General features: G+C 41.4%; 2 protein-coding genes, 1 long non-coding RNA gene and 1 other non-coding gene across 7 annotated transcripts in view; 2 read left to right on the top strand and 2 right to left on the bottom strand.

Moving 5' to 3' along the window:
• The window catches only part of tex2 (testis expressed 2), a 33422-nt gene extending 31230 nt beyond the window's left edge, over nt 1-2192 (top strand). For all 3 annotated transcript variants that reach the window (XM_030058267.1, XM_030058265.1, XM_030058266.1), the window contains exon 13: nt 158-2192. In XM_030058267.1, the coding sequence (XP_029914127.1) occupies nt 158-307 (150 nt within the window). In that variant the 3' untranslated portion in view covers nt 308-2192. The remainder of the gene's footprint in view (nt 1-157) is intronic.
• Nucleotides 2193-2663: 471 nt separating this feature from the next.
• On the bottom strand, nt 2664-2801 carry LOC115364513 (small nucleolar RNA SNORA50). Its single transcript, XR_003928690.1, has one exon. It is a non-coding gene; the product is annotated as a small nucleolar RNA SNORA50 (small nucleolar RNA).
• A 56-nt stretch (nt 2802-2857) lies between these two features.
• LOC115363917 (uncharacterized) lies at nt 2858-3992 on the bottom strand. The gene is made up of 4 exons (XR_003928618.1): nt 3736-3992; nt 3574-3661; nt 3346-3383; nt 2858-3180 (listed from the first exon to the last, which is right to left on the bottom strand). It is a non-coding gene; the product is annotated as an uncharacterized LOC115363917 (long non-coding RNA).
• A 148-nt stretch (nt 3993-4140) lies between these two features.
• Nucleotides 4141-25107, top strand: ern1 (endoplasmic reticulum to nucleus signaling 1). 2 transcript variants are annotated; one of them, XM_030057236.1, is made up of 22 exons: nt 4141-4399; nt 10134-10254; nt 12321-12354; nt 12568-12640; nt 12889-12961; nt 14024-14146; nt 14847-14948; nt 15381-15642; nt 16674-16752; nt 17337-17496; nt 18277-18392; nt 18779-18973; nt 19417-19690; nt 20173-20263; nt 20409-20598; nt 21127-21226; nt 21339-21538; nt 21645-21792; nt 22181-22308; nt 22526-22649; nt 23349-23420; nt 23683-23848. In XM_030057236.1, exons 1-22 carry the CDS (start codon nt 4322-4324, stop codon nt 23709-23711), a joined length of 2772 nt encoding a protein of 923 aa, XP_029913096.1. In that variant the 5' UTR covers nt 4141-4321; the 3' UTR covers nt 23712-23848. The 2 variants fall into 2 exon arrangements, with proteins under 2 accessions (XP_029913096.1, XP_029913095.1); XM_030057235.1 differs by having other exon boundaries at nt 4322-4399; nt 23349-23416; nt 23683-25107.
• The last annotated feature ends 343 nt before the right edge of the window (nt 25108-25450 follow it).

The raw sequence follows: 25450 nt of genomic DNA, 5'->3' as shown, positions 1-25450 counted from the left end.
AAACTAACCTTTAATTGTCGTTCCTTTCCTTTACATTAATATTTTGTAATGAAAAGACATATTTCAAAAGGGATAATCCATAGAAGTACCTCTGCTATTTATTGTTGAACTCATGATTGACTTTGCTTGCCTTCCTGTCGTCTTTGTCCTCCAACAGAAAATATTTGTGATGCCAAACATGGATGATGTATGGCTACCCATCATGCACTCTGCCATGGACACACGATCAAATGCCAACTTGGTTACTGTGACAAATGATGCCTTGAAGGACCCAGAGCACTTGGACTCTGAGCTCTCGGACATGTGAAGACTGCTGTTTAAAGCATACGTTGATGGACATTCTATCACCATGGCAATATGACAAGTCCCCGCCCCTTCGGCAACCACAGGCACGTGCAGCAGTGGGCGGGGCCAGCTGTCCAGTCTTTGTAAGTGTATTCCAGTTCCATTGCTGCACCAGTCTGTGGCCACTCAGGAAGTGAAGACAATTATCACTCACAAGACTGGGAGTTGGTAAGCTCATTATCATTTGTGGCCACTATAAAAAAAAAGGGAAGAGACTGAACTCCAGTGCATATACAAGTCACTCAATTTTATTTGTGTGACACAAAATATTGATTATTGGTTCTGATGAAATACAATAAATGGGGCATGTTGAGAATGTTAAACAGCGTGTGCGGGATAGACAAATTGCCATCCGATTGAACCAGAGGAAGAACCATAATACCTGTGATGTACAGCTGCACCAAACATCATAATCGTACAACTTACACTTTTGTGTGACATTTATATTTGAGTGGTTTATTGTTGCTGTTATTCCATGAGAACTTTATTAGATCACTGGTTAAGTGTGTGTGTGTGTTTGTGTGAGTGAATAATCCTAAATTTGGAGATGTTTTTTTGCTATAGGCCCCTGCATCTAATGCACATTTCACGTGGATGTTAAGTCTGATCTCCTGTCCACACCGCTGCCTGTGCCAGCTGCCTGGCGCTCATATGCAAGCAAATCAATGCCACTGTGTCCATCATAGTTACCGGGTGAGTTTCTATCCTTGAGGCACGCTCTCTGGACTGCTGTGGATGGACAAACACATCGTCATAGTTAATAACCTCAGTGCTTTTACAGAAAACCCTAGCAGCACTGTTTGTAGGCATTAATGCTACAGTTAACTTTAGATGATGTGTTCAAATTAAAATAAATCTGCACACACAGCAGCTAAATATAGTCTAGGCCTGATGAATGTATAACAAAAAAGCAGGTCCCCATAGCTTTGTAAGGAAAAGCTCACTTGTTGGTGATGTGCTTATAAACACCACATTCTTAAAAGTACTGTTAAATGACATTCAGAGTTGAATAAATGTGACATAACTTTTCTTTCTTTTTGTAATTGCTAAAGCAGTCATTAAATCCTGTTTGAAAGGTAACAAATAAGGAATGGGTTAAATACCAAGTATCCACATTGTTTTGTTTGGATTGACTAGATTCAAGGCAGAGGCCACTGGTGACTGAGATGTACAGACAATGTTTGAATGACCATAGCTGGAAATTTATATGACAAAAAAGATATTTGCAGCGAGTGATTTTTTTTTGGAGTGGGAGCATGTATGGGAGAGAGAAACCCTCTTGTTAAAACCAATATCACCTTTGCATTCCCGGTTTCATTTGAACAATTCACACATTGGATATTAGCCATACTGTTCAATGTTGTCAGGAGACATCCAGCTAATGAATGCTTGTCTTTTCCCCTTATTTATTAATTTGCTCTTTTTACTATACTGTACATATTGAAGAGGAATAATTAACTATCAACTCGAATGACAGCAAATTTGTTATTTGCAAAGGTATATTCTGTTGCTTTACGGATTACTTTGAGTTTACATGTGTTATGTTCAAATGTGTAGCCTATGTTGGCAAAGTGTATGAGGCAGAAAGTGCCTTCAAAAATAATCTAACATTCCTCCATAGTGAGTCATAATATTTATTGCATTATTTGAGGATGGAGAAAATGTCTAGAAAATGTCTGAATTTGTGCCATCAATGTGTCGGTCAAGACATGTCCTTTGTTTTCACAGATCTCGGTGTAGTTCATTTGCACAGTGATGAAAATATCAAACATTGCTGTAGTGTTCAGTGATGTCACAGAATGTTATGGTTCCGATTGTTGTGGATCATTAAAGACCTTTTGCTTGGAAATAAATATTGCCTTTTTTTAATGCATGGAAAATCTCTGTTCATTGAGATGGGTGAGCCCACGACATGATGTAACCCAGCCCAAAACATGGGATGTGACAGAACCTGCTAGTCTAATTATGTGGTTAAACAAAACAGACAAAAAACTTAAAATATTACAGTGACAGTTTCATATACTATCATCTCTAAGTAATGAGAGTATCTTTAATGAAATTTAAGGAGATGCAAAAAGTGATTACACTAGGCCAGTAAACAGGAGGGGTCCCAAGTCAGTGGCAATGAATTCAGTTGTATCTAATCTAGTGTGAAACTGCTTGCAAAAATTTTCATCATCTCCAAATTAGCTTTAACATTCTTGCATACATAGGAGTGCTTTCATTCCTATGTTTATGCCACTTTCACTTAAAAAAAAAACATGAAAAATCAAAGTCAATGGTTCTGAGCAATGTTTGAAAGACACTACAAATATATAGTCTGTGATTTGCTTTTAAAAGAGAAACTTGGTGAATTGCCAAGAGACCCCAGTTATAACAAGCCATGGTTTGCTCTTGCACTACTGCTTGGCCTGTGTGGCCATGGCAAAGACCATGCAGGTTCAAAGGTAGTGCCTTTAAATGTAATGCAATGTAAAAAAAAAAAAAAAAGAAAAAAAGAGGGCCAATAAGATGAAATAAATGATTTATTCATACAGACATTTTGCAAGTCTGTTGGTTCACATGCATACATTTGTGTTTAATAAGCAATTGTGTAGTTCGCCAACAATAAAGGTTTTAGGGGTAGAGAAAAAAAAATACATACACCCACCCTTTCCCCTTTGTAGCACATTTACCGATTGAAACCACTGAGACTGGGTCTACAATCACAATGAAGTGAAAACATCAGAACCAGAGCACATTTCAGTGATCGTCCATTTCCATGACATGAGTGATCATGTAATAATGCATGTTTATAGCAGCCATGTCCATTCCCCGTGCGTCGCCATCGTATCCCTGGAGAAGAGAAGCAAATTTAAAAGAGCTCAGTTAATTAAAGATTAGCTGCTGCAGATGGGTTATTTAAGATTAACATGAATTCAGTAAGAATCATCAAAACACTATCAAAGTCATTACTCATAAACAAAAAGCCATCTCAGAAACTCTCCTTAGGCCACTTACAGTTATTCCAGGGATGGCTCCACACCAGTCTGCTCCCCCTGCATGACAACACAAACTGGAGTGAGCTCAGTTAATCCAACAACCACGCTCACTCACTCTGTTTTTGTTGGCTTGAGTATGTCAGACTGTATTTTGACTTCATTTCAACATCAGAAGTCTAACGCATCAGAAGCATCATTCATCAACCAGAAACACACAGATTGCAGTGAGATTACAAGAGACACTTACACAGGCCAACACGCACAGGAGCCATCCACATCCACCGTGGATACATGACCTCCACAGATTCCGCGTGGATTTATCTTACACAACAATCCTGTAAAGTAACACAAGGTTAAAACAAGATATTTGCCGTGTTTGGTATGAATGAGAATAAGAATGCAATTTTACCTTTCCATGTTGTCGCGGATGCGGCCTAGATTACCGACGGAGCACGTGTTGCATGGTAGTCTATCACATGGTGGCGAGTAATTCCTCTTCTTACGCACTACGTTACTGCCTCGCGCAACATTTCACGACCACTCCAACATCCCAAACCCATGTTAAACTCGAAGTGGTCTGACTGATAATCAAGGAATAATTCCCTTAACCATACACACTCTTTAAAGTACCAACACGCTCTGCAAGAGCACCGCTACTGCAGAAAATGTCCCCCGGACGTACTTTATACCACATCCGGTCTCTGTAGCTGCTTGTCATTGGCTCACACCAATCCCTTCGCCCCCCTCCTCCACTAGTGTGAACGGCTATCCCAAAGTCCAACCCCCACCGTGTTCATTTCAGGAAGAAGCCAAGTTAGTGCCACAAACCTACCGACAGCACAGCTAGCTCTGAAACAGCTGGCCAAATGCCTTTTATATATCGACACTGAGACCATTTCGTAGCATTTGCCTGTAACCAAGACGCGTTTTCTATGTAGTCAGCGGTCAGCTTGTCGTGTGAACCCGCTCTCTGTCCCGGTGTGAGGCTACAAGACATGGACTGGACTGTTAGCAGCCGGGCCCTTGTGTGGTGCATTTTGCTGTTTCTTTGCTGCGCTGGTCTGCCTCAAAAGGTAAGAAGGCACACGGGGAACGCTTGTCTTAATTGACTAGCTTGATGGGTTTCCGATAAGTAACACTAAACACTACCTTTTACATAGCTAATTGTCGTGTTCAGTTGCAATGACGGCTAATGTGGTCACTGACTTTGAATGAATGGTCGTCTTCATTTGCTGCGTGTTTGCTAAGACAAGACAGAAGTGAGCTCAGTTAGCTTGATAGCTAGCTGCTATAAAGCTGTCAGATAAATCATACAAATAACTTTAAAGACCTAATGTTAAGGTTACAAACACACATAATTTCTACGTGATAGCTCAAGCCGGTCAGATCATTGTCACTAAGAAAGACGGACGAAGTTGACTCACTAATTTTCCATCAGTTGTCCCGGTAACATCTGGTGAATCCAGACATAATCATCGGCATCAGTATTGGCCGTGTTTATTGTCACTGTTTAACATTAACGCTACTTGTGTGAGTGGCAGGAGGTGTACAGCGGAGTTAGCTACTTGTTGGAGGATAAACCAGAGCTCTAACAAGACCCCAGGCACAGACCATCAGCTGCCCACCCGGTGAACCACGTTAGCTAAGAAGTAGATTAGATTAGCCTGGTAAACTGTGTAAACCCATATGATGAAGTAGTACTAGTAAAGTTCTTAGCATGGTGGTCTGGTTTGGTACTAAAGTCAACCCAGAACCCAGAATGCCAAAACAAATAGATGAACTAACCAAATCGCCAGCTAGTGTATGTAAGTGTGACACACACACACACACATATATATATATATATATATGTAAGTATTAGAGTGAGACAGATCATGTCTTTACGTCCACTGTCCTTTGTATGTTATTTACAAAGCTGAGCTGTTGATGTTTGCTGATTTTTGCAGCAAGTGTGAAGAGGAGCTGTTGAGATTAAGCTCTCTCATAGCCATTATTAGATTTGTAATTTGCCACATGTTCCTTTATTATAACGGTGCCTGGATGAACATATCATCATGTGCGTTATAGGAACCGGCATCTTGTATAATTAAGAACTATCATAAAAGATATTAGACAAGTTTTTTTTTTTTTTTTTTCCAAAATGCCATGCAAAAGAAAGTAGTCTCCCCACCATAGTTTGCTTAATGGTGGAGTCACATTTGTCCATCACCAATGACATTCTTGCACTCTGCTTTTTGTAGTCTGAAGTCTCCGGTTTATTTGTAAGGAATTGTGTACAGTATTTAACATACATTGTGCCATTTGATGCACTGTGTCAGAATTAGTTAAGAGCTCATTTTCATCTGCAGTCCCTTTCAAGTTGAAGACAAGCTGATTTGTGAAAACAAAGTTGTGTACTTACACTATCTTATCACAGCAGTAGATTGGTTGTGCATTGAGTGTGCCTGAACTACACGTGACAACCCCCTCTGAAGCAAGACCACACAGAGAACAACTGATAGTGAATGTGTTGACAAGGAACGTGGTTCAGATGGCTTTCCAGAGATCTCCACCAAGCCTAACAAATGAAACATGGTGGCTCTTCAGTATTCATCTTCGCATGGTCTATGTATGTGCCTGTTTTGTTATTGTAAAGTTCGATCCCACTGTTTGTGTCTGTTGACACAATAAAGGAAGTCACACATCCCCAAGCCTGCATTATCTTTCACATTTTCACAGCCCACAAGCGTAAACCGCAGGTGTAAACTTTCATGTAGAGCTGTGAGACTTATGGATAATCAGGCTTTGTTCAGCACTGTTTCTATTTGTTTCCTTGCCTTAAGCACAGTAAGCAATTTCTTCATTGTCTCTCAGAACATATCTTTGATCCATGAACCACTGGCTACCATACACCTTGCATGGCAAAAACGCTAACCAGAGATGTGATGATAAGTATTTCTTAGTTCCTGTGCTACTTTATGCATGTGCACATGCAAGTAGCAAACAGGATGCTTATTGCCTGCAGACAAGGCAATGATGGGGAAGATGAAGAAATTGTGTGGTTTGGCTGAGCCTAATAAACAGACTTGAGAGTTGAGGTTAGAAAACATCTCTGATAATGATAGGCCCACCTAGACAGGGATTTGCTTGTTGTCCTCATGAAACCTATACGTACCTTTGTGCTCTACCTCCACATCCCACCTGTCACCAGACTGCATCTGATTTTTCCCCTGTCTTATTAAAAGGCTGTCTCTCTGCCTGGCTCATATGTCATTACCTTTGCAATTCTCTATCATACCCACTGGAGATGTGGGAAGGAATGCATTGTTACATCTTTTGTGTAGGTGCTATTGGTTGTCTGCAGTGCTGTATAACTTATTTACCATCCTGTTGACCAGATCAGATTTGACAATGGATATTATATATTGCATTATTATCATTATTAATCATTCTAAAATTATTATTACTGTTGTAAATTATCTGACGGACATGTACTATTTGGAGTTCAGTGACATCTGATTATGCTGTCAGAGAGTACTGGTGTTCACTCAGTGTTGTCTACTGACAGAAAGAAAAGCTGACAGTCACAGCCTACGCTCTGTTATATTTGATGAGCAATGCGGTAGGGTGTTAGGCACAATGGCAGTGTGGACCAACCTGCCACCGGTGATATCATGAACATTGTATTTACTGGCCCTTTAAGCCATGGCCTGGCCTCATTGGAGAAGGGAAAGGAAGGAGCTCAGAATTTGCCAAGAATTTGGTTTCGCCCAGTTCTGTTGCATTATGTAACTCGCTTACGCAATGTCTCACTTTTCTCTGGTAAAATGTCGTATACAAAGACATGAGAGGGAAGGCCCCAGTGTCCCTGTCCATATACAACCAGAACCCCTCAGTCACTCTGAGCAGCAACAATGTACAAACAGATGTTCAACGATGTTCCAGGGGCTTAATGCTGTAAAATGTTGAATGTTTGTGTGTCATTTCCCTCCAAAAACAAATCTGCCAACAGATGTTAAGACACTTGTTTGACTTGTGAAACCAAAAGCATGGTAGAGGTTACAGTGGGCCAAATAAACAGACATTACTTATTATTAGTTTCTTATTACAGTTGTGTTGTGTGGTACTAGAGAGTTTGCAGCCCAGTGGGAACAGTCACATGTGTACAGTATTGACACAAGCACCAGGGCAGACTGTTAGGTTACAGCAGGGTATATATAGGCAAATATGGAAGGACCCAGTTTTCTTGTAAACACAGTGTGAAAGTGTTAAACAGACAGTTAAGTTAACAGTGCCTTATGCTGGTGAAATTGTTTTGCAGTTGGTTTCCCTGTGTCGAGCCAGTAATGATGGAATAGCTCTTTCACATTTTCAGTTCAAGCTGAAGAACACACAGACAGAAAGCGTTGCACGTTGTAAAACAACAGCTTGGCCCCCCGGCAACGCTTGAGGAGTCTTGTGCCGGCCTATTTCATGGCATTTGGGGTGGTGAGGAAATGAAAGCTGTGTGATCCAGAGAACATCCTGAGTGACTCAGTGATGGCTGCTGTGTTTGCTTTGCATGCCATGTGCTCAGGCCTGGCTCAATGTCGGGTTTAAGAGCACTTCAGCTCTCGCCTTTCTTCTCCCCCCCATAAGTGGCTAAGTGCTCAGAGGAGTGTCTTAGTAATTATAGATTGGTAATCTGCATTAAACACAGGGGGCTAGTTGCACCGCCCCCAGGGCCCTGTTCAGGGGGATTAGTCAGGGATGTTGATCAATACCACTATGGTTCAGCAGGAGAATTAGGCGTGTCTTGAGTCTCCAACCTTTTTTTATATCCCTATAGTAAAGACAACAGGCTTAGTTAGACTGGCACTCCCATAGCAGAAACCTCACAGGTTGAATTCTTTCTCCAGTCATGTATCCCATCATGTGTCCCATGATGTTTCCTTTACTAAAGGCATTGAACTAGGGCTTCAGCTAATCCTTAATTTCACTGTCATTTTATCCGTCCATAATTTTTACAATTGATCAGTTAATCTATTTGACTACAAAATGTTTTCAAACTGAAATGTTGGTGTTGTCAATAAACCGTGATGCTGAGCAAGAGAGAAGTGTGCGGGATCTTACTTTCTCAAGGCTATAAAATGTTAAAATAAAAACAAATATCTGAGTTCCTAGAGCTGAACGCAATGTCTTCAAAGATCTTTTTTAGTCAGTCTAAAAATCCCAGAGTTTTCATTTTATAGCAACTTAAGTGGAGAACAGCAAGTAACGCTAGCATTTGCAAAGCTGTTACCAATAAATGTTTGGTAACCGTAATTTTACTGGATAAACAAATAAATGATTAATAGTTAATCAAAATTATAATCAACTAATTTTCTCTTGATTATCTTATTGATTAATCAATTGTTTCAGCCTTACATTCAACCCCTAAATGCTGACTCACTTAGGACAGGAGTGTCTTCTAATTGCTGAAGTGTAAATGTAAATCATCACTGTAGCTGAATACTTCTCACAGCCTCCCTTCACTCTCACAATAATGAAAGATGATGCGTCTCCACTGGGTATTATTTTGAAAAGGGGCTGCACTTTTTATCTGAGTTGGGCACAAAGAGCAGTCAGTTAGGCTGGTCGCGGCTGCTCCTCTGGGACTTGGTGGGCAAGTCAGTGCACTCATACTCTGCCTCCCCCACTGGACCTCTCTGTGCTCACTGGTGCCAGAAACAAGATGAAGCCCATGGCTTGGTTATCGAGAACAGCGTTTTTAGAATTCCATGGTGGGTGAGTCGAGCACACATCACCCACAGTGTTGTTAATTTTGGCACGAGCCTAGTCATGAGGCTGGGTCACTTAGCCAGCATTGTGGCCAGGGTGTAATTGTCGTTGGAATCTGCCATCTTCCGGTTACATCCTCACATTGTTTTTGTTTTTTTTTTCTGAGGTTTCCCTGACTTTCTAATTATCTTGCTTTCTTTGTCTGACTCTGTCAGTCTGTCTCACTTCTGTCATTTGCATTTCTATCATTTACTGAACCCGTCCAAGCCATCCTTGTGTACTCATGTGTCCCATATTTCTGTGTGGGAGTAGAGGCCAGTTGAGAGAAGGGCATCCACATGGCTACCTCATCCCACTATTCATCTGTGGTTGTAGTAAAAGCAAAACATTCCTCAAAGACCTTCCTGAATGGCTGCAGTGTATTGAGTGTATTGCTTAAGTTTGGAATATACACACGTGCCCGTTCACACAGTCATACTCAGTCATACTCTGTGTGCCCTCCTCCCCAAAATTGCGACATTTGGCTCCGTACCTTGACTTTATTCCCACTGTTATCTCCTACCCTGTCAGAGAGCTTAATGCAGTCCAGGGCAGCCCTTATCACCTCAGGCACCCCCCCCCCTTCCAACAAAAGGCTAACTGTATCCGGGTAATGGGGGAAACAGTCCTCGCCTCCATCTGTAAACATTTCTACAGTGCCATAAAACCTGTCAGAGAGTTGATCTCTCTTTTTTTTTTTAATTGGGAGTTTGTCTTTGTAATTTGCTTGCTGTACTAACATCTCATTAATTCAGGTAGATCCATGGATTAATAAGATCTGTGTGATTAACCACTGAGGTGATCATACACTGTCTTAGTGATAGAGCACACATTTTGATCCTGACCTCTGTGTGTATGTGTGGAAACACGAGCTTCATGCTTAAACATGCCAGTCTGCTATTGTCTGATTTTTATGGCTAATAATTTGGAATGTAGGTGCATTCGTAATAGATAATTAACTACTAATTTTCAGTGCTGCGAGGAGATTGTTTTAATCATCTTGCTTTTGTGCTGTTTCTGTCTTGAAAGGGCTTTTGCAGTGCCAGCACCGTCTCCCTCCCTGAAAGCCTGCTCTTTGTGTCCACCCTGGATGGAAACCTGCATGCTGTTAGCAAGAAATCGGGCTCCATCAAATGGACGCTAAAAGAAGGTAAGAGGATATGACTAGAGTCGAGTGTAACTCACTGGCAACTGTTTGTGTGCCTTTCTTAAGGCACAGTTCCTTATTCAGGTTACATTTTCAAAAAGCGCTTTTGTTGGCTGTTACAGGGAAGACAATGAGATCCCACTGCTTTTTGAACACCAGTGAAATGTTTTCACATTGTTATGTGCAGTCTGATTCATGACAAAGGTTGCAATAGGGCACAGGAATTGAACACAGTTTTGAATGATGTAGCTATCATTGTATCACAGATTAAAATTTCTACTTTTCCAATTTTAACTTTAATTGCTGATTTATAATTCCACCTTGTAACAGCCCAGGACCCTGGTTTTCACTGATAGTTGCTAATTATGATCTAATAATAGAAAGGGACACTGAAAATGCATTTTTAAAGTATTTATGAGTTGTGATAATAAATGTTGTTTGGGTTGTATCTAATGTTTAGCCTGTAGTAAAGTAAGCTAAAGTAAGTAAATGTCATGAAATGTCCTGGTAAACCTGAAAATGAGGTAATCATTAACAGAGTAAGGGGGAAATAGAGCTTGTAATCAAGGTCACAGTGGGCAAGAGTGAGCAACTCTGCTGTAATAGTACTTGCACTCCTATCTAAACATTCTGATTATGCAAAGATTTGCTGTTAACATGGTAATGTAGGTGCCATAGGCTATGTAATCACATCAGACTGAAGGGTTATCGGAAATCGTGCTGTGAAAAAGTTTCTGTTCAGTCGGTTAGTATAGGAGTTCTGACAGTTTCACTTGCAAATTAACTTATTTTAAGAATCTCCTTCTATCAAGCAATACTGTCCTGATACTGGTGGGGGGAAGTTGCACTGGAAATGTTGTTTCATTACAAACATGATTAATGATTACTGTTATTTATAATTATCACACCATGTTGGCAGATTTTATCTTTTTTGTCATTCTAGGAAAACAAGATTTTAAGATTCAGTCCTGTGCTAAAGTACTCAAGACAGACATTTTATGCAGTGTGTGCCTACACACCCAGGCTAGGTACACCTAACACCCACATCACTAATTAACATTAATGCAGCGGCTGCTTTCTCCACATCATGTTTTTCTGGAGTAGCTGTTGAATATAGATCAAAACCGTTCTAGGTCACACCTCACACACACCTGTTGTTCCAGTCAGGCAGCTATACACGCTCAGAAACGGGGAAGCAGAAACCTGTGGCTAAGTACAACCCAGCCCGGTGGTGAGAGAGAGCATCTATGGTCCTCATTGTCTGTCTTCCACTTCCTGTTGGCTTCCATAACAGCGCCCCTCTCTGCAATTACAGTTAATGAATGTTGATGCTCCCTATGCACACCAGTCAATGACACCCTCAGGTAATCCTCCACCCCACTGCTATTGTTGACCCCTGCAGTCATCCCCACAGAGCTCAGCACCATCTGGCTCACACCCTGTGCATTCACACCATAGGGAGGAGGTGTGTGTTTGTCTGCTAGTAAAGGAGGTTGTAGCTCAGTGTTTGACTCCTGTCCAAAGTCTGGACAGCCCCTGGCGAACCTGAATAGTAAGTGGGTATAGAAAATGGATGGATTAAAGTCTCACAGATTCCAAAATATCATAACAATATTTTTTATTGTACCTGGATAACTTTTAAAATCTGCTTCTTGGAATAACCCCTGGTTTTCATCAGTTTGAGATGAATGGGCATTTGGTATTAGACAGCCTAGACGGTGTCATTAGCCTCTTATCAGGCGACAGCTGGAGTGTTCTGGAGTGTATTTTAGTGATCTAATAATCAGATCATTTGACGAGCAATATGATTTTCTTTTACCAGGGTCGTTACATGCCTGAAACCTTCTGGGAATTTACGCAAAGCTGTCCCATTTGTATTAATGGCTGTTTTTCACAAAGGAATCCATTTAGTTGGACTTTATGTGCTGTTCTCTGTAATAATATGTCATTGATATTCATGTCATACTCTTTCCCCAGACCTGTTGGTCATAGTTTAGATCAGTGATTAATATTCTTGTCAGTCTTGTCTTATGTCCTACTCTTATGTCTTCCTCTTTCTCTACTCACAGATCCAGTTCTTCAGGTCCCTACACATGTGGCAGAGTAAGTATCTTTGAGCTGTTTGTCACAGTTTGTGTATATATTTCCCTGCACATTGTATGTCGATATGTACGCACGTGTAACGACTGTGAATGCAGTGCATGTGTGTGAAGGGGAAATAGTTGAACTTGTACAGCTCTCTGATCTTGAGATACAGCTTTTTGTCTTTTTGTGTTTCATCTTCTTCTCTTTTTCTGCTTCTTCTCTTTCCTCCAGGCCAGCATTTCTGCCTGACCCCAACGATGGCAGTCTGTACTCTCTGGGAGGAAAGAACAATGAAGGCCTGACAGTAAGAGGAAATAACTTTATCACAAAAATTCATCACTCCTCTCAGCCAAGTAACACACTGCTCAGTTCTCTCTTTCTACAGTATAGTATATCTCCCCACCACAGGTATATGCAAGTCATACAGACTGCACCCTCATCATTGCAAGACTGTTTTAGAGTATGCAAGATATACCTAATGTTTTGCCATGGCCCACACAGGACATTGTGGCTATCTAATGCTGATAATGTTGATTCATTGTGCTCTAACAGAAATTACCGTTCACTATCCCTGAGCTGGTCCAAGCCTCTCCTTGTCGCAGTTCTGATGGAGTCCTTTACATGGGTAAGGCACAGTTCTCAAAAAGATGGTGCCAGAAATTAAGTATGCATTTTAACTGAATGCATTAAAATGATTGATCCGTTTGTTGCATTCTTCTCCTCTGTTGACTGATATGCCATTTGAACACATTGATAGCAGGAATGAATTTAATTGTTGTGGCAACAAGTTTCATCGCCCATAAACAGCTGCATGTCCAAGCCCCAGTTTGTCTTCTCTTCACCTAAATGAATTGGTGTTATCTGCCTTGAATAAAAGACGTTACGCTACATTTCCATTTTGCTCAACCCGCGGTCGCGGCCTGTGTTCTTTTGAATTTACAACAGTCAGAGGGGGAAAGGTAATCTGCGTGTGGTGACTATCTATTGTTTGAAGGAAAGCAGGTGACATTTGCCTCCCAGCGGTCATTATCAGTGTAGCTTTTGTTTTCATTCAACTGAAGCCACTGCCAGCACAAAGCAAGTTGCACATCCTATGGTCTGTAAATGCTAGAGGCTTAAATAATCCTTCTTCACAACGGGGTGTCATGTTGTGAGGGATGATAACGCCAAATGCATATCTGTTTAAGAAATGTATGCAGAGTGGAGTTTGAGGTAGCGTGATGGGTAAACCATCCTCCCTCCCCCAGCAGGTTTATCTAAAGAGAATGCACTGTTCCCTCATCTATAGGCTTTTGGGAAAGACATAATTAGCTATTACTGAGGTATTCCTGCCACTCCCTGAACCAACAAAATGGGGAGATGCCAGTGCAAAGAGGCTATAGGGTTGTTGTTTAATGGTTGACAGACAACACCCAGAATGTTATTGAAGTAAGATGTTAAACTGGTTACATGTGATTTTTGCTTGACTGGGCTTGCACACAATGCACACTGTTGGCCTCAACTTGTAGTTTCCTATAAATATGATTTAATAATCATATTTATAGATTACATGTGTTGTTGTGGGCAAGACTAGGTACAAAGACTAGGTACAAAGTAGAATAACAGTAGAAAGTAGAATAACAGAGGTGCTGTCTTCATACCAGAAGTAATTAATTTTCTCTAATTCATTGTGTGCATTCATGCACAGGTAAGAAGCAGGATCTTTGGTATGTTGTGGACCTTTTGACTGGTGAGAAACAGCAGACCCTGACATCCTCCTTCGCTGAGATGTTGTGTCCCTCCTCCTCTCTTCTCTATCTGGGGCGTACAGGTAAAAACAAAATTCTGCAAAACAAGCTAGACTTAACGAAAAAATATCTCAATTCTTTCATTCTCAATTACAGATGCCATTTTTCTCAACTAGCCGATCTAACACCCTAAAACATCCCAGTCAAATTATCTCAAAGCATCTTCTATTTGGTTTGTAGACCATCCCATTTTACTAAGCAGTTGATTTAATCTGACTATTTGCCTAGGGTCTGTTTGCCTACATTCTTCAATCCCAGGTTGTTAGTAGATCCTATTCACCTCCTGCCCATCTATGCTGCAATTTCCGTCCCCACCCCTGTATTTAAACCAACACTCACTTTGTCCCTGTGGTCCTCAAAGCCTTGGGAAGTGGTATAGTAATTGGAGATGTGGACCTAGAGCTGTAGAGCCCTGTGAACGTTTCTTATGTAAAACCTAAGTGAGGTGTCAATGCAAAGCCCAACTTCTCAAAAAGTATATATCCAAGATCTTGTTTCATTTTGTCCCATTTTGTGGATCCTTTCCTCGGAGGCAGAAGAAATTCAAAACCATGAACCATGTTTACCCTGAATGGCCATCACATGTTGACAATGCATAAAACCTACCTTTTTTTCTGGTTACGTAAGGAAAGCAAAGCAAGGTTTGTTTGGAGTGTTTGATGCCTCAGGCAACAACAGCTCATTGACCTGTATGGGTATCTTCATTGTTCATCAACCCCTTAGAGTATACCATCACCATGTATGACACCAAGAGCAGAGAGCTTCGCTGGAACGCCACCTATTCTGACTATGCCTCCACTCTTCCTGATGACGACACCAAATACAGTAAGACACCTACTGTAGCCTTCATTTCTATACATCTTATAATCGTTTAACTTCTTCAGCCTTGCCAGTTCCATTGTTTGATTTGTCATTACAGAAGCTCACTGCATGGCCAAACTTTGTTCAAACCTACAGAATCTTATGCTGAACTCTAGTTGAGATCCCAAAGTTTAGAAAGACACCAAACATCTCTGCTTTTATGCAGCCATAAAACAATGGCATCTTGGGCATAAATATGTCACTTTGTTTATAATATTTCACACTGAAGCTTTACAACCAGCAGATACAGAATGTTTTTGCTATCTTGTTGTACATGTGTTTTTTTTCCTAACTTTGAAGGTATTTTGGGGGACATTTAAGGGAAATTCAGAGTTCAGTAGGTTAATGCCCTCTAATTTTGTTAATGTGATCAATTCTCTTTCTCTCCCCTCTCAGAGATGGCTCATTTTGTGTCCAACAGCGACGGCCTTGTGGTGACTGTGGACAGTGAGTCTGGTGACGTTCAGTGGGTCCAGGACTATAACTCACCAGTGGTGGCCATGTACATCTGGCAGCGTGAGGGCCTCCGCAAGGTTCCCCACACAAATGTGGCCGTGGAGACCCTGCGCTACCTCACTTTTATGTCTGGAGAGGTTGGACGCATCACCCAGTGGAAATATCCATTTCCCAAGGAGAAGAAGCCAAAAAACAAGCTAATGTAAGCAGTCTGCATTTGATGACTGATACTTGTTCTGTGCTGAACTTTGAAGTTGGGATTCAAACTTTCAGGATTCAAACTTAGATTTTCATAGTTATTGTCATTTTATGGTAAATCAAGATTGAACAAGTCAAGATTCATCACTAATTATACCCCGTAGTCCATAGCCATATAATGATTCATCCTGGTATTGCTTGCATGAAGATTTATGCTTCAAAAGATAAATTTGAACTAGGTAAATTCTAGAAAATCAGCGTTTCTCTATTTTATCTCTGTTGTAGGCTGTTTGATTTTCTGATTTTCAACTGAAGCTCTCTGTTTCTCAAGTGAATATTATATGCTGTTTTTTCGGTACATTCTCTTCTTGATGATTTTTAGAACTTGCAGACTCCTCATTAGAATTCATTTTCCTTTTATGCATCAGCCAAACCTTTGAAAAGTCCTTCATTCTGTCTCTGAAGTCTGTCTGAAATAGTGTAGCACTGAGTGAAGCTAGTCTTGATGTTGTAAGAAGTAAGCCATTTAATCTTGAATAGTGTCCAGGGAACAAGCACTGGCCTAACACTTTATTAGACATGTTCGAGCCTTTGCAACCTCTGCATCATAGGAGCCTACATTATTGAAAGGGTGAAATCAAGATCCACTTTTGTTATGCAAGTTTTCCCAAGGTGGGGATGAAGTCTAGACATGTAATATCTGGTGGATTTATGAACGTGTGGGTGCAGCTGGTCCTGGTTTCAGCCCTGGTTTCACATTACAGTGCTGTTTTTTATGTATGTATGTTCTTTCACACCTATTCTTAGTGGAATAGAGAAACAGGACTTTCAGTGGTTCATACAGTGTGAGTGCTGTGAAAGAGAGGCTGAATTTCACCTCCAGGGAAGTCAGATAGCTATGAAAGTGCTACTCAGTTTTGAATATTACAAAGTGGAATACTAGTAGAGTAGTGTGACATGTACACTAGATTTTATTCTTTCATACATGTATGTTGAATATATTTTCACTACTTGACAATGTTGTTCCTCTACCAGGGCTACTTTGTATGTGGGTAAATACTCCACAAGTCTGTACGCCTCTCCCTCCCTGGTACATGATGGAGTCACTGTGGTGGTGAGTCACATTTTCACTTCTGTGTTCATGTGTAACACAACTGTTCCAATCAATAAGACATGACCATGAGTATTTACTAGGTGGTGAGTGTGTTTGTTTTTTTTAGACATATCAGTATGATTTCCTGGGATGTTTTATATTTAGTCACCTTTTTATCCAGCAATATGCCTTGGTGTTCCATGTTTTCCCAGTTGAACACCTTATGTTGGACATGATCAGTGCATTGAACATGTGCTAGTGAGTCAGTGTGACCCTGTTCTTGTGGTGTCTTGGGGGGCCTGGCTGGCCCCAGCCCAGGTCACTTCACCCTGCTGGCCTGCTTCCAAGGAGTCGTAGTTTACAGTTCTCAGATTAATACAGTTTTTTATATAATCACCTGATGCTGAGAGGGATAGTCAATCATTCATTCAAACTTGTAATTGAATATGTGTAAAGGTCATAAGCACCTCAAAACCTGAAGCTCTTCCTTCAGGTTCTGCCTTTTTGTTTTACATTTTAATCACTTAATAAAGTTAGAATGTAAAACAAATCTGTGTGTGTGTGTGTGTGTGTGTGTGTGTGTGTGTGTGTGTGCGCACATGCAGCCTCGAGGCAGCACTTTCCCTTTGCTGGAGGGTCCTGACAGCCATGAGAGTGAGGAGGACAAGGAGTGTGTGATCCCCCCTAGAACCAGTGTCAAGATCACCGCTGCCCCCCGAGAGCGACACCGCATCAACTTCTTGAGGAACTACCTGCTCCTCATTGGTACTGTAGTGTTATGTAAATCTAAACAACACTATCAGCTCAACACTGCTTGGTCTGTTTCACTTAGTTGCCTGGTGCATCATAACAGAAGTTCCTAAATAAAGGTCACTGTAAATAAAAGTTGCTGTAAATAAAGGTCACTGGGGAAATGCCCCATGGGCTCCTGAGTAAAATTATGAATCACTGAATTTCCTGTCCTTTCACAATTAATTCTCTTTAAGTTGGCCTCATGAAAAAAAGACTTTTCACAGGAAATTCACACGATTCACTGTGATCACTTTCTTCTCAAACTGCAGTATTAATACAAAGCAAAAGGCTTTTAGATAGGGATCTATGGGACACATTCCTATTAATTTATGGTGTTCAGTATAGATTGAGGCTCCATAAAATGATGCATTAATGTCCCTGTCCATCAAATTGTGTGTGGCCACCTATCATGTGTCTTGGGGACACTCACCAAACACCTGGGGTAAATGTTTTGAGTTTACAACTTGATCCTATGTGAAGTATGTTGCTAAAACTACATGTCCCATGTGATTTCTGTGCCACAGTGGCCAATCCTCCTGACATGCACACTTATAATTATAAACTCGCAGTAGGTTGAACTCTATGCGGAAATGATGCAAACATGGGCTTCCACTACACTTTCAGCACTGAAGTTTCAGCATGTCGAGACTGCCCTCTATTGAATATTATCTAGATTGCAAGGGCAGGAACATTTATGAGCTTCAGTATTTTATTGTTCCTATGACCATAAATAGATTTCACCCTCCATCCCAGGTCATCATGAGACACCTCCTGAAGCTCACACGAAGATCCTGGAGAAGTTTCCTGATAGCCTTCCTCGTAATCCAGGCAATGTCATCCCACCTACAACTGACAAGACTATAGAAGAGGTCTGTGTTATACATGTGTGTCTCTCAGTTTGACCCATGAAATGTATTACAACCTTCAAGCACACATTTAGAGGCTTTTCAGACATAAAAACCAAAGCATGAAGACCACCTGCATTTTTTGATTTGTTTCCCTGAAAATCCTATAAATGCTGTGGAAAGTCGTTATTTAAAAGCTATCATAAATATTTGTCTATGTCACACAGTGGCTTCCCTCTCAAATTTTTATACTTTGATTTTTTTTTTTCCTTTTTGATAACCATATTTTCCGCTTTTTGTGTTCTGACCCATGAGATTAAAATGTTTGCAAAGTGTCATCTTTCTCAGCTGTCATTTTTCACTCTCTTTGTCTCTCCTCACGTCTTTGCCCTCATCTCTCCATGGTGAAGAAGGTGAATGAGAGTGGTATGGATGATGGTCCCCCTACTCCTCAGCCTGACACCTCCATCCAGGAGCCTGGGGCCGGTGGGCGCACGGCCCGACTGGAGGCCCCTGTCGACTCCATGCTCAAAGACATGGCCACCATCATTTTTTCCACGTTCCTTCTGGCTGGCTGGGTGGCCTTTGTGATTACCTATCCTAAGGCAAGTCAACCAGCAGCACCTAACGGACGATTGAGGACTTGCCTCTGGCTAAACATTGACACATCAATTAGCTTTTATGGGTGCAGAAAGAAATATCTGCAGTGAATTTGTGTATACACAATTTTTGCACTTCCTGTGCTTTTTAATATGTAGTGCATCATAGTTATCATAGTCCTTCAAAAATTATACATATTCAAACTTGTCATGTTAGAAAATAGATGCGGTTGACAGGTAAGATTTACAGTAAAAACAGACAATGAAAACACAAGGCAGTAGAAAAATAATTAAAATCCATAAGACAATGCATTACAAATCACCACAACAACTGATAAGACCAGAAAGCCAGTAGATATAATATCAGAACAATACAAAGTACAACAACAACAACAAAAAAAAAAAGATCCTGTTTCATAATCTGACCCCTCTGTCCTCTCATACTGCAGAGTGTACACAAGCAGCAGCAGCTGCAGCACCAAGAGTTCCAGAGGCAGATGGAGGAGAGGCTGGAGCTTCTCCAGAGGCAGCAGCCCTTCCCCCCGCCTGCAGACCTGGGCCTGGGCCTCAGCTTGGCCCCAGACAGCGACTACCTAGATGTGGCCCGTGCCCGCTCTGAGAGCTCTGATCATAGCAGCCCCAACATCACTCCCCGTGCCTCCAACCACTCCAATCTGTCTGTGTCAGAGCTGGGCAGTTCTGCCAATGAGCACGAGGACGGAGGTAAGGAGTGGCAATCAGAGAAATGAAGAACACACACACACACACACACACACACACACACACACACACAAATGCATTGTTCACTGTTTGTGCTTTATAGAAATGTTACAAGATTTGATACTTATTAGGTACCACATTTTTGAAAATGATACCAGTACTGTGTTGTTGGTATTGGTAGTGTCAATGCAGCCACGTTACATCACTCTGTAGCTCAATGTCCTTTTTCCCAATGAAGTCTTAGCTTGTATGATAAAATAACTGAAGTACTTGCAGTCATGCTGACAGCACATAATCATAATGCTGTATTTGAAATTAGGATAATGTTTTGACTTTTAATATAGGGGTTGTGTGCAGTATCAGTAAAATTCTGATATTGCAACATCCCTTAGTGCATAACTGCTCATGTTACAAACTGTTTTTGTAAGTCTGAAATGCAGCAAAAGTGTGTCCTAATGATGTGAATTATATCTTTGTTGTATCAGATGAGGACTCTAATATTGTAAGAGTGGGCAACATAACCTTCCATCCCAAGAATGTCTTGGGTCATGGCGCTGAGGGTACCATTGTGTATAAGTAAGTCTGATTCCTTAGTCTACAACAATCTCCAATAAGTTTTGTTTAATAATTATGTAGAATTGATAAGATTGTCCATCCTCACATGTGTGGGCGCGTAGTATAACTATACCCTAACACTGTAGTTATACTGTTTATCCACCAGGGGGCAGTTTGACAACCGACCAGTGGCAGTGAAGAGAATTCTCCCAGAATGCTTCAGCTTTGCAGACCGGGAGGTGCAGTTGCTCAGGGAGTCAGATGAGCACCCCAATGTCATCCGCTACTTCTGCACTGAAAGGGACCGTCAGTTCCAGTACATTGCCATTGAGCTGTGTGCTGCTTCACTCCAGGAGGTACTAGTTGGCTTAATAAAACCCACTAGTCATCTGATAATAGCAAGCCAACTGGAATGCACTATGCACACATATACTATGTTTGGAAGTGTAGCACATGACTTTTTATCCCTGGGCTATGAGCAGTAATTTGAGGAAAATTGTAGTGATTCTTCATGTTGTATAAATGGTCATGTGCTTTTGTTCTGCCTTAAGAAGTGGCGGATCCCACTGCCTTATCACCAGTCAGTGCTGTGGTTGATAAAATGTCAGAGCAGATGCGTGTGGTGTATGAATGTGTGACTGGCTGAAGCTGTGCCTGAACTCCATGGAATGAACAAAGTACACTGATAAGGGGTTTATTTCCAGGTGGAACTATAGTCCTATGGAATTACACATATGGCACACAAAAAGTACAGGACCTCCCACACTAAAAGTGCTTTAAATAACCTCTGGGAAATGAAGCAACCTTGCAAAATTAGTGGATGACCACGACTCAAAATACTGCTTTGTCATTTTGAGGTGTTTCTTTTGTGTGTTTTTGTCTAGTATGTGGAGAAGAAGGACTTTGACCGTCATGGACTTGAGCCAGTGGTGCTACTTCAGCAGACCATGTCAGGACTAGCCCATCTGCACTCCCTCAACATAGGTATCATCAGTTAATGTTCATATGCTTATTACTGGTTTTGTATTACTGCCCAATATCTGCAATATTTGTCACAAGATAATTTTCACCTCTCACCATGATATCGTACCTACAGTCCACAGAGATCTGAAGCCTCACAACATCCTGGTGTCCATGCCCAATGCCCATGGCCGGGTCCGGGCCATGATCTCTGACTTTGGTCTGTGTAAGAAGCTAGCAGTGGGCCGCCACAGTTTCAGCAGAAGGTCTGGGGTGCCAGGCACCGAGGGTTGGATTGCCCCTGAGGTCCTCAGTGAGGACTGCAAAGACAACCCAGTAAGTCCAGAGGTCATGAAAATCAAAACAAAGACCCAAGGATTTGTCGTTATGCCACATGGTGAACTTTATTAATTTTTTTCTCCTCTACCTCTATCCCATGTAGACCTGCACCGTTGATATCTTCTCTGCCGGCTGTGTGTTCTACTATGTGGTGTCAGAAGGTAGCCACCCCTTTGGCAAGTCTCTGCAGAGGCAAGCCAACATCTTACTTGGCACATATAGCCTGGACCATCTGCAACCTGATAAACATGGTGAGTATACTTCTCTTCACTCCCTTCTCAAATGATAGAAGCAGTTATGCAGTTTCAGGGTAATGTAGTTTACTTCATGTAAGTAGAGGGTAGTGTTGATGAGTGTAAATCCAAGCTAGATTTCAGCATAGGTGCTTCCTGCAAATAGCACGGCATCAGCTCCTGCATATTAGTAATATACACTAGAATTTGCTGATTATTTAAAATGGAAAATGGTATTTTGTGCTCTAAAATGAAGACTATAAAAATGAGAGACCAAAGCTTACAGTGACTGTCACTAATTTTGTAGTTGAGGTAACTGTAAGACTATGCTGTTTTCTAAGAGATCTAATAGTCACTTTAGACTGGCTTGTTGTGACTGGTGTGCTTGTATCCCTGACTCCATCAGAGGACATTATTGCCCAACATCTGATAGAACAGATGTTGAGCATGGATCCCCATAGGAGGCCTTCAGCTGAGAGCGTTCTCAAACACCCTTTCTTCTGGAGCCTGGAGAGGGAGCTGCAGTTCTTCCAGGTCAGAGCCAGTACTCATGTAACCAATACAAAATGCACATACAATATATTCTGTAGTGCGGCTCTTATCAGACTTACAGACTCTTATCACCATGACTTCTAAAAGGAGTGTGGTTTTGCACATAAACTGAATGTTCAGGCTGTTTCCAAAAAAGACAAGAGGCTGCCTTGAATGTTGCAGTACAAATCTCTGACAATTATCCTGTGGTCCCTTGCAGGATGTGAGTGACAGAATAGAAAAGGAACCGCTGGACGGACCAATCGTGAGACAGCTGGAGAGAGGAGGGAGAGCTGTGGTCAAGGGTGACTGGAGAGAACATATCACAGTGCCTCTGCAGACAGGTATGAGATGGCCTTAATTGCACTTAAGAGCTGAGGGATAGTTACTGTTGACACTGTTGTTCAATTGGGAATCAAATTGTCTAGAGATATGCAGAATTGCAGGTTAGTAGTTTAGTATTTTAGTTTTAGTGGTAGCTGGAGCAATGATTTGCTCTATTTGCTTGCAGGAATTTTCAGAAAGAAATACTGAATATATATTGAGAAATATTGCATGATATGATTCAGCAAGCATACTGCTTACTGTTAACATTGCCTTATTGACCAGTGAGACAACAGGTGAGGATTATTATTGGAGAACACATGCTTATCATTGTGTCATTCTTAGTTGTACATGTATATGCTTTTTTTTTTTTTTTAATTTACTGAGCAATTATTTTAATAAAGGATACCCCCACACATCTTTTCCAAACTATGAACTTAACAAATTTTATAATTTTTTGTCCTATACTTTTTTGTTTGTTGTTTCTCAGACACCAGTGGTTGGATTTTTGACCAAACTTGGGAATTATGGATCTCACCATTTTGATGTAGTTTTCTGATTCTGAATGCAGGCACTGCAGTTACAGTTCAACATATAGTGACAAATTTGTAACCAGAAGGGAATGTTACATCATTCCAAGGGAAGTTGTTTGCTGTTGCCTTGTTAAGTGAATGCATTCTGTGGTTGACATTTTCAATGTGTTTTCATTTTATTACAAGATCTACGCAAATTCCGCTCCTACAAGGGTGGCTCCGTCAGAGATCTACTCCGTGCAATGAGAAACAAAGTAAGTAGTCACTCTCACTGGCAAGGACAATTTGCCTAATATTAAAGAATAACTAAACCCCAAACTCACATCTCTGTGAAGCCTGAGCTCTAATGGTGAAAGAGGGAGCAACAGGCTTTCATCATTACTTTTCACCATTAGAGGTCAGGCTTTACACATATTTGGGTTTGTGATTTCGGCAGTCTTTCAGCAAAACTTGATGTTTGGCTTGGGTATAATTACCACTTAGACCTAACAATCTGTGCCTACCTTCCTCCCCTCAACAGAAACACCATTACCGGGAGTTGCCTGCTGAAGTACAGGAGACTCTCGGCTCCATCCCTGATGACTTTGTCTCCTACTTCACTTCCCGTTTCCCCCACCTGCTGAAGCACACCTACCTGGCCATGCGAACCTGTGCACATGAGAGGACATTCCTGCCTTACTACCCCAGTGCAGAGCAGCTTGCAAGAACACAGGGCCCATACACACACAGCGGGACACAAAGACAGGATGAGCCACATGCACAACACTTGCCAACACACACATCACCCCCCTCCTCACAACCCCAAGAACCTAAGTCACCTCCACCACTGTCTGCCACTGAGCCTATACATTCAGTGGCACCCACTTCACCACATGAGCCTGCACCTTCAGTTTTGCCCGTTCAGACAGTGCCAACTGCACCGGCACTGCCCACACTGACAGACTTGCCTATTCAGACAGTGAACTCCACATTTGCTTCTGAATCATCTGCTGTTTCTCTCGGGCAAAGAGAATCAGTTCAGTCTGAAATGCACACACTGCCAGATCCGCCTTCACAGGACAGTGATCCAGTGTGAACCGGACCAGACCGGGTGGACACAGCACAGAGAGGAGCATCACCCTAACAAGTGGATACCTACTGGGGCTCTGTTGTTGTGCCTTGTGCTGGTGGGGACCAGGCCTGCAGTGCCTGGGATCCACTGCCGGGCACAGAGCAGCAGCACCCGAAGTTAAGTGCCTTCTGCTTGACTGGGTAAAAACGACTCCCAACAGAACCGTCCACACGCCTTCTCTGCCTTGAAGTCAGAGGCTGTCCTGTAAACAAGGCGTTGGTGAACATTATCTTGTAGCTGTACTGAGCAAAGAGAATTGGGTTTATTTTACAATGGCATGTCCAAAAATAGTGTTGTTTTCCCGGAAATACCTGGCTTGTATCTGTCTTGATGTTGAACACTTGGGTAGTTTTATTGTGCAATGTTGTCTTTTTTCTCAGTGAGCCTGTTCACTGCACCGATATGTATATTTTTGTATAGATTAATTCAGGACTTGGATCACTGATAATAAATCATGTAATGTGGCCACTGTGCCTTTTTAATTAACACTGTGCTATAAGAGTACAGATCTCTGAAATTGACTATGCTGAATGCGCTTGTTGTCAGTTGATGCTGCTAGACTGCTTCTCATCTGTCAAAACTATTGTACTGACTTACTCAGCAAGAGTGGACTGTATTCCAAAGGGTATTCAGGTTTGACTCAGAATACAGTAGGTAATTGTATCCTCATTTGATTGATATCTAGTCAACACTAGACTCAGACTCAACTCAGATTGACTAGGCTGCAGTAGGCTTTCATTTATGATCTTTTTTTTTTTTTTTTTTTTAAGGGTGTCATCAAAGTGAGAGTGAAGTTGTTAACTCGCACATTAAATGCTTTTTTAAATACTTGGACCAGTGTATGCTTGGTCATTTGCTTTCACCTTCACCGAGCACATGTGGCTGAAGATCAGGGGTCACGGGTCAGCGCTGTCATCTGCTAAACATGAAGTGAGTCTGCGAGATAGTCCAGGCACACAACTCCAGTCGCACTGTAATCGCATGACCCATATTAGTAAGAACATTAATGACTCCATCTCGATAGCAGTAATGAGAAACTTCACTTATAGGCATCCTTTCAAAAATGGAGTTGCAAAGTGCTATACATAATTGGAAAGAGGTTAAAGGAGTAATCTCACTACAGTTTTACATGAGAAATAAAATAGTCAAAAAAAATTTAAATATCCTCCTGACTACC

The sequence above is a fragment of the Myripristis murdjan genome, chromosome 8, assembly GCF_902150065.1.
Source record: "Myripristis murdjan chromosome 8, fMyrMur1.1, whole genome shotgun sequence".
NCBI lineage: Eukaryota > Metazoa > Chordata > Actinopteri > Holocentriformes > Holocentridae > Myripristis > Myripristis murdjan.
Note: the sequence above shows the minus strand (reverse complement) of the source record. Positions and strands in the feature narration are given on the sequence as shown.

What these genes read in the sequence shown, in the direction of transcription:
- ern1 (XM_030057235.1), top strand. Translation starts at nt 4,322, where the DNA reads ATGGACTGGACTGTTAGCAGCCGGGCCCTTGTGTGGTGCATTTTGCTG. An exon ending in GGGAGCTGCAGTTCTTCCAG is followed by an intron (nt 22,309 to 22,525) that starts GTCAGAGCCAGT and finishes GGTCCCTTGCAG; the next exon opens with GATGTGAGTGACAGAATAGA. An exon ending in TCCGTGCAATGAGAAACAAA is followed by an intron (nt 23,417 to 23,682) that starts GTAAGTAGTCAC and finishes TCCCCTCAACAG; the next exon opens with AAACACCATTACCGGGAGTT.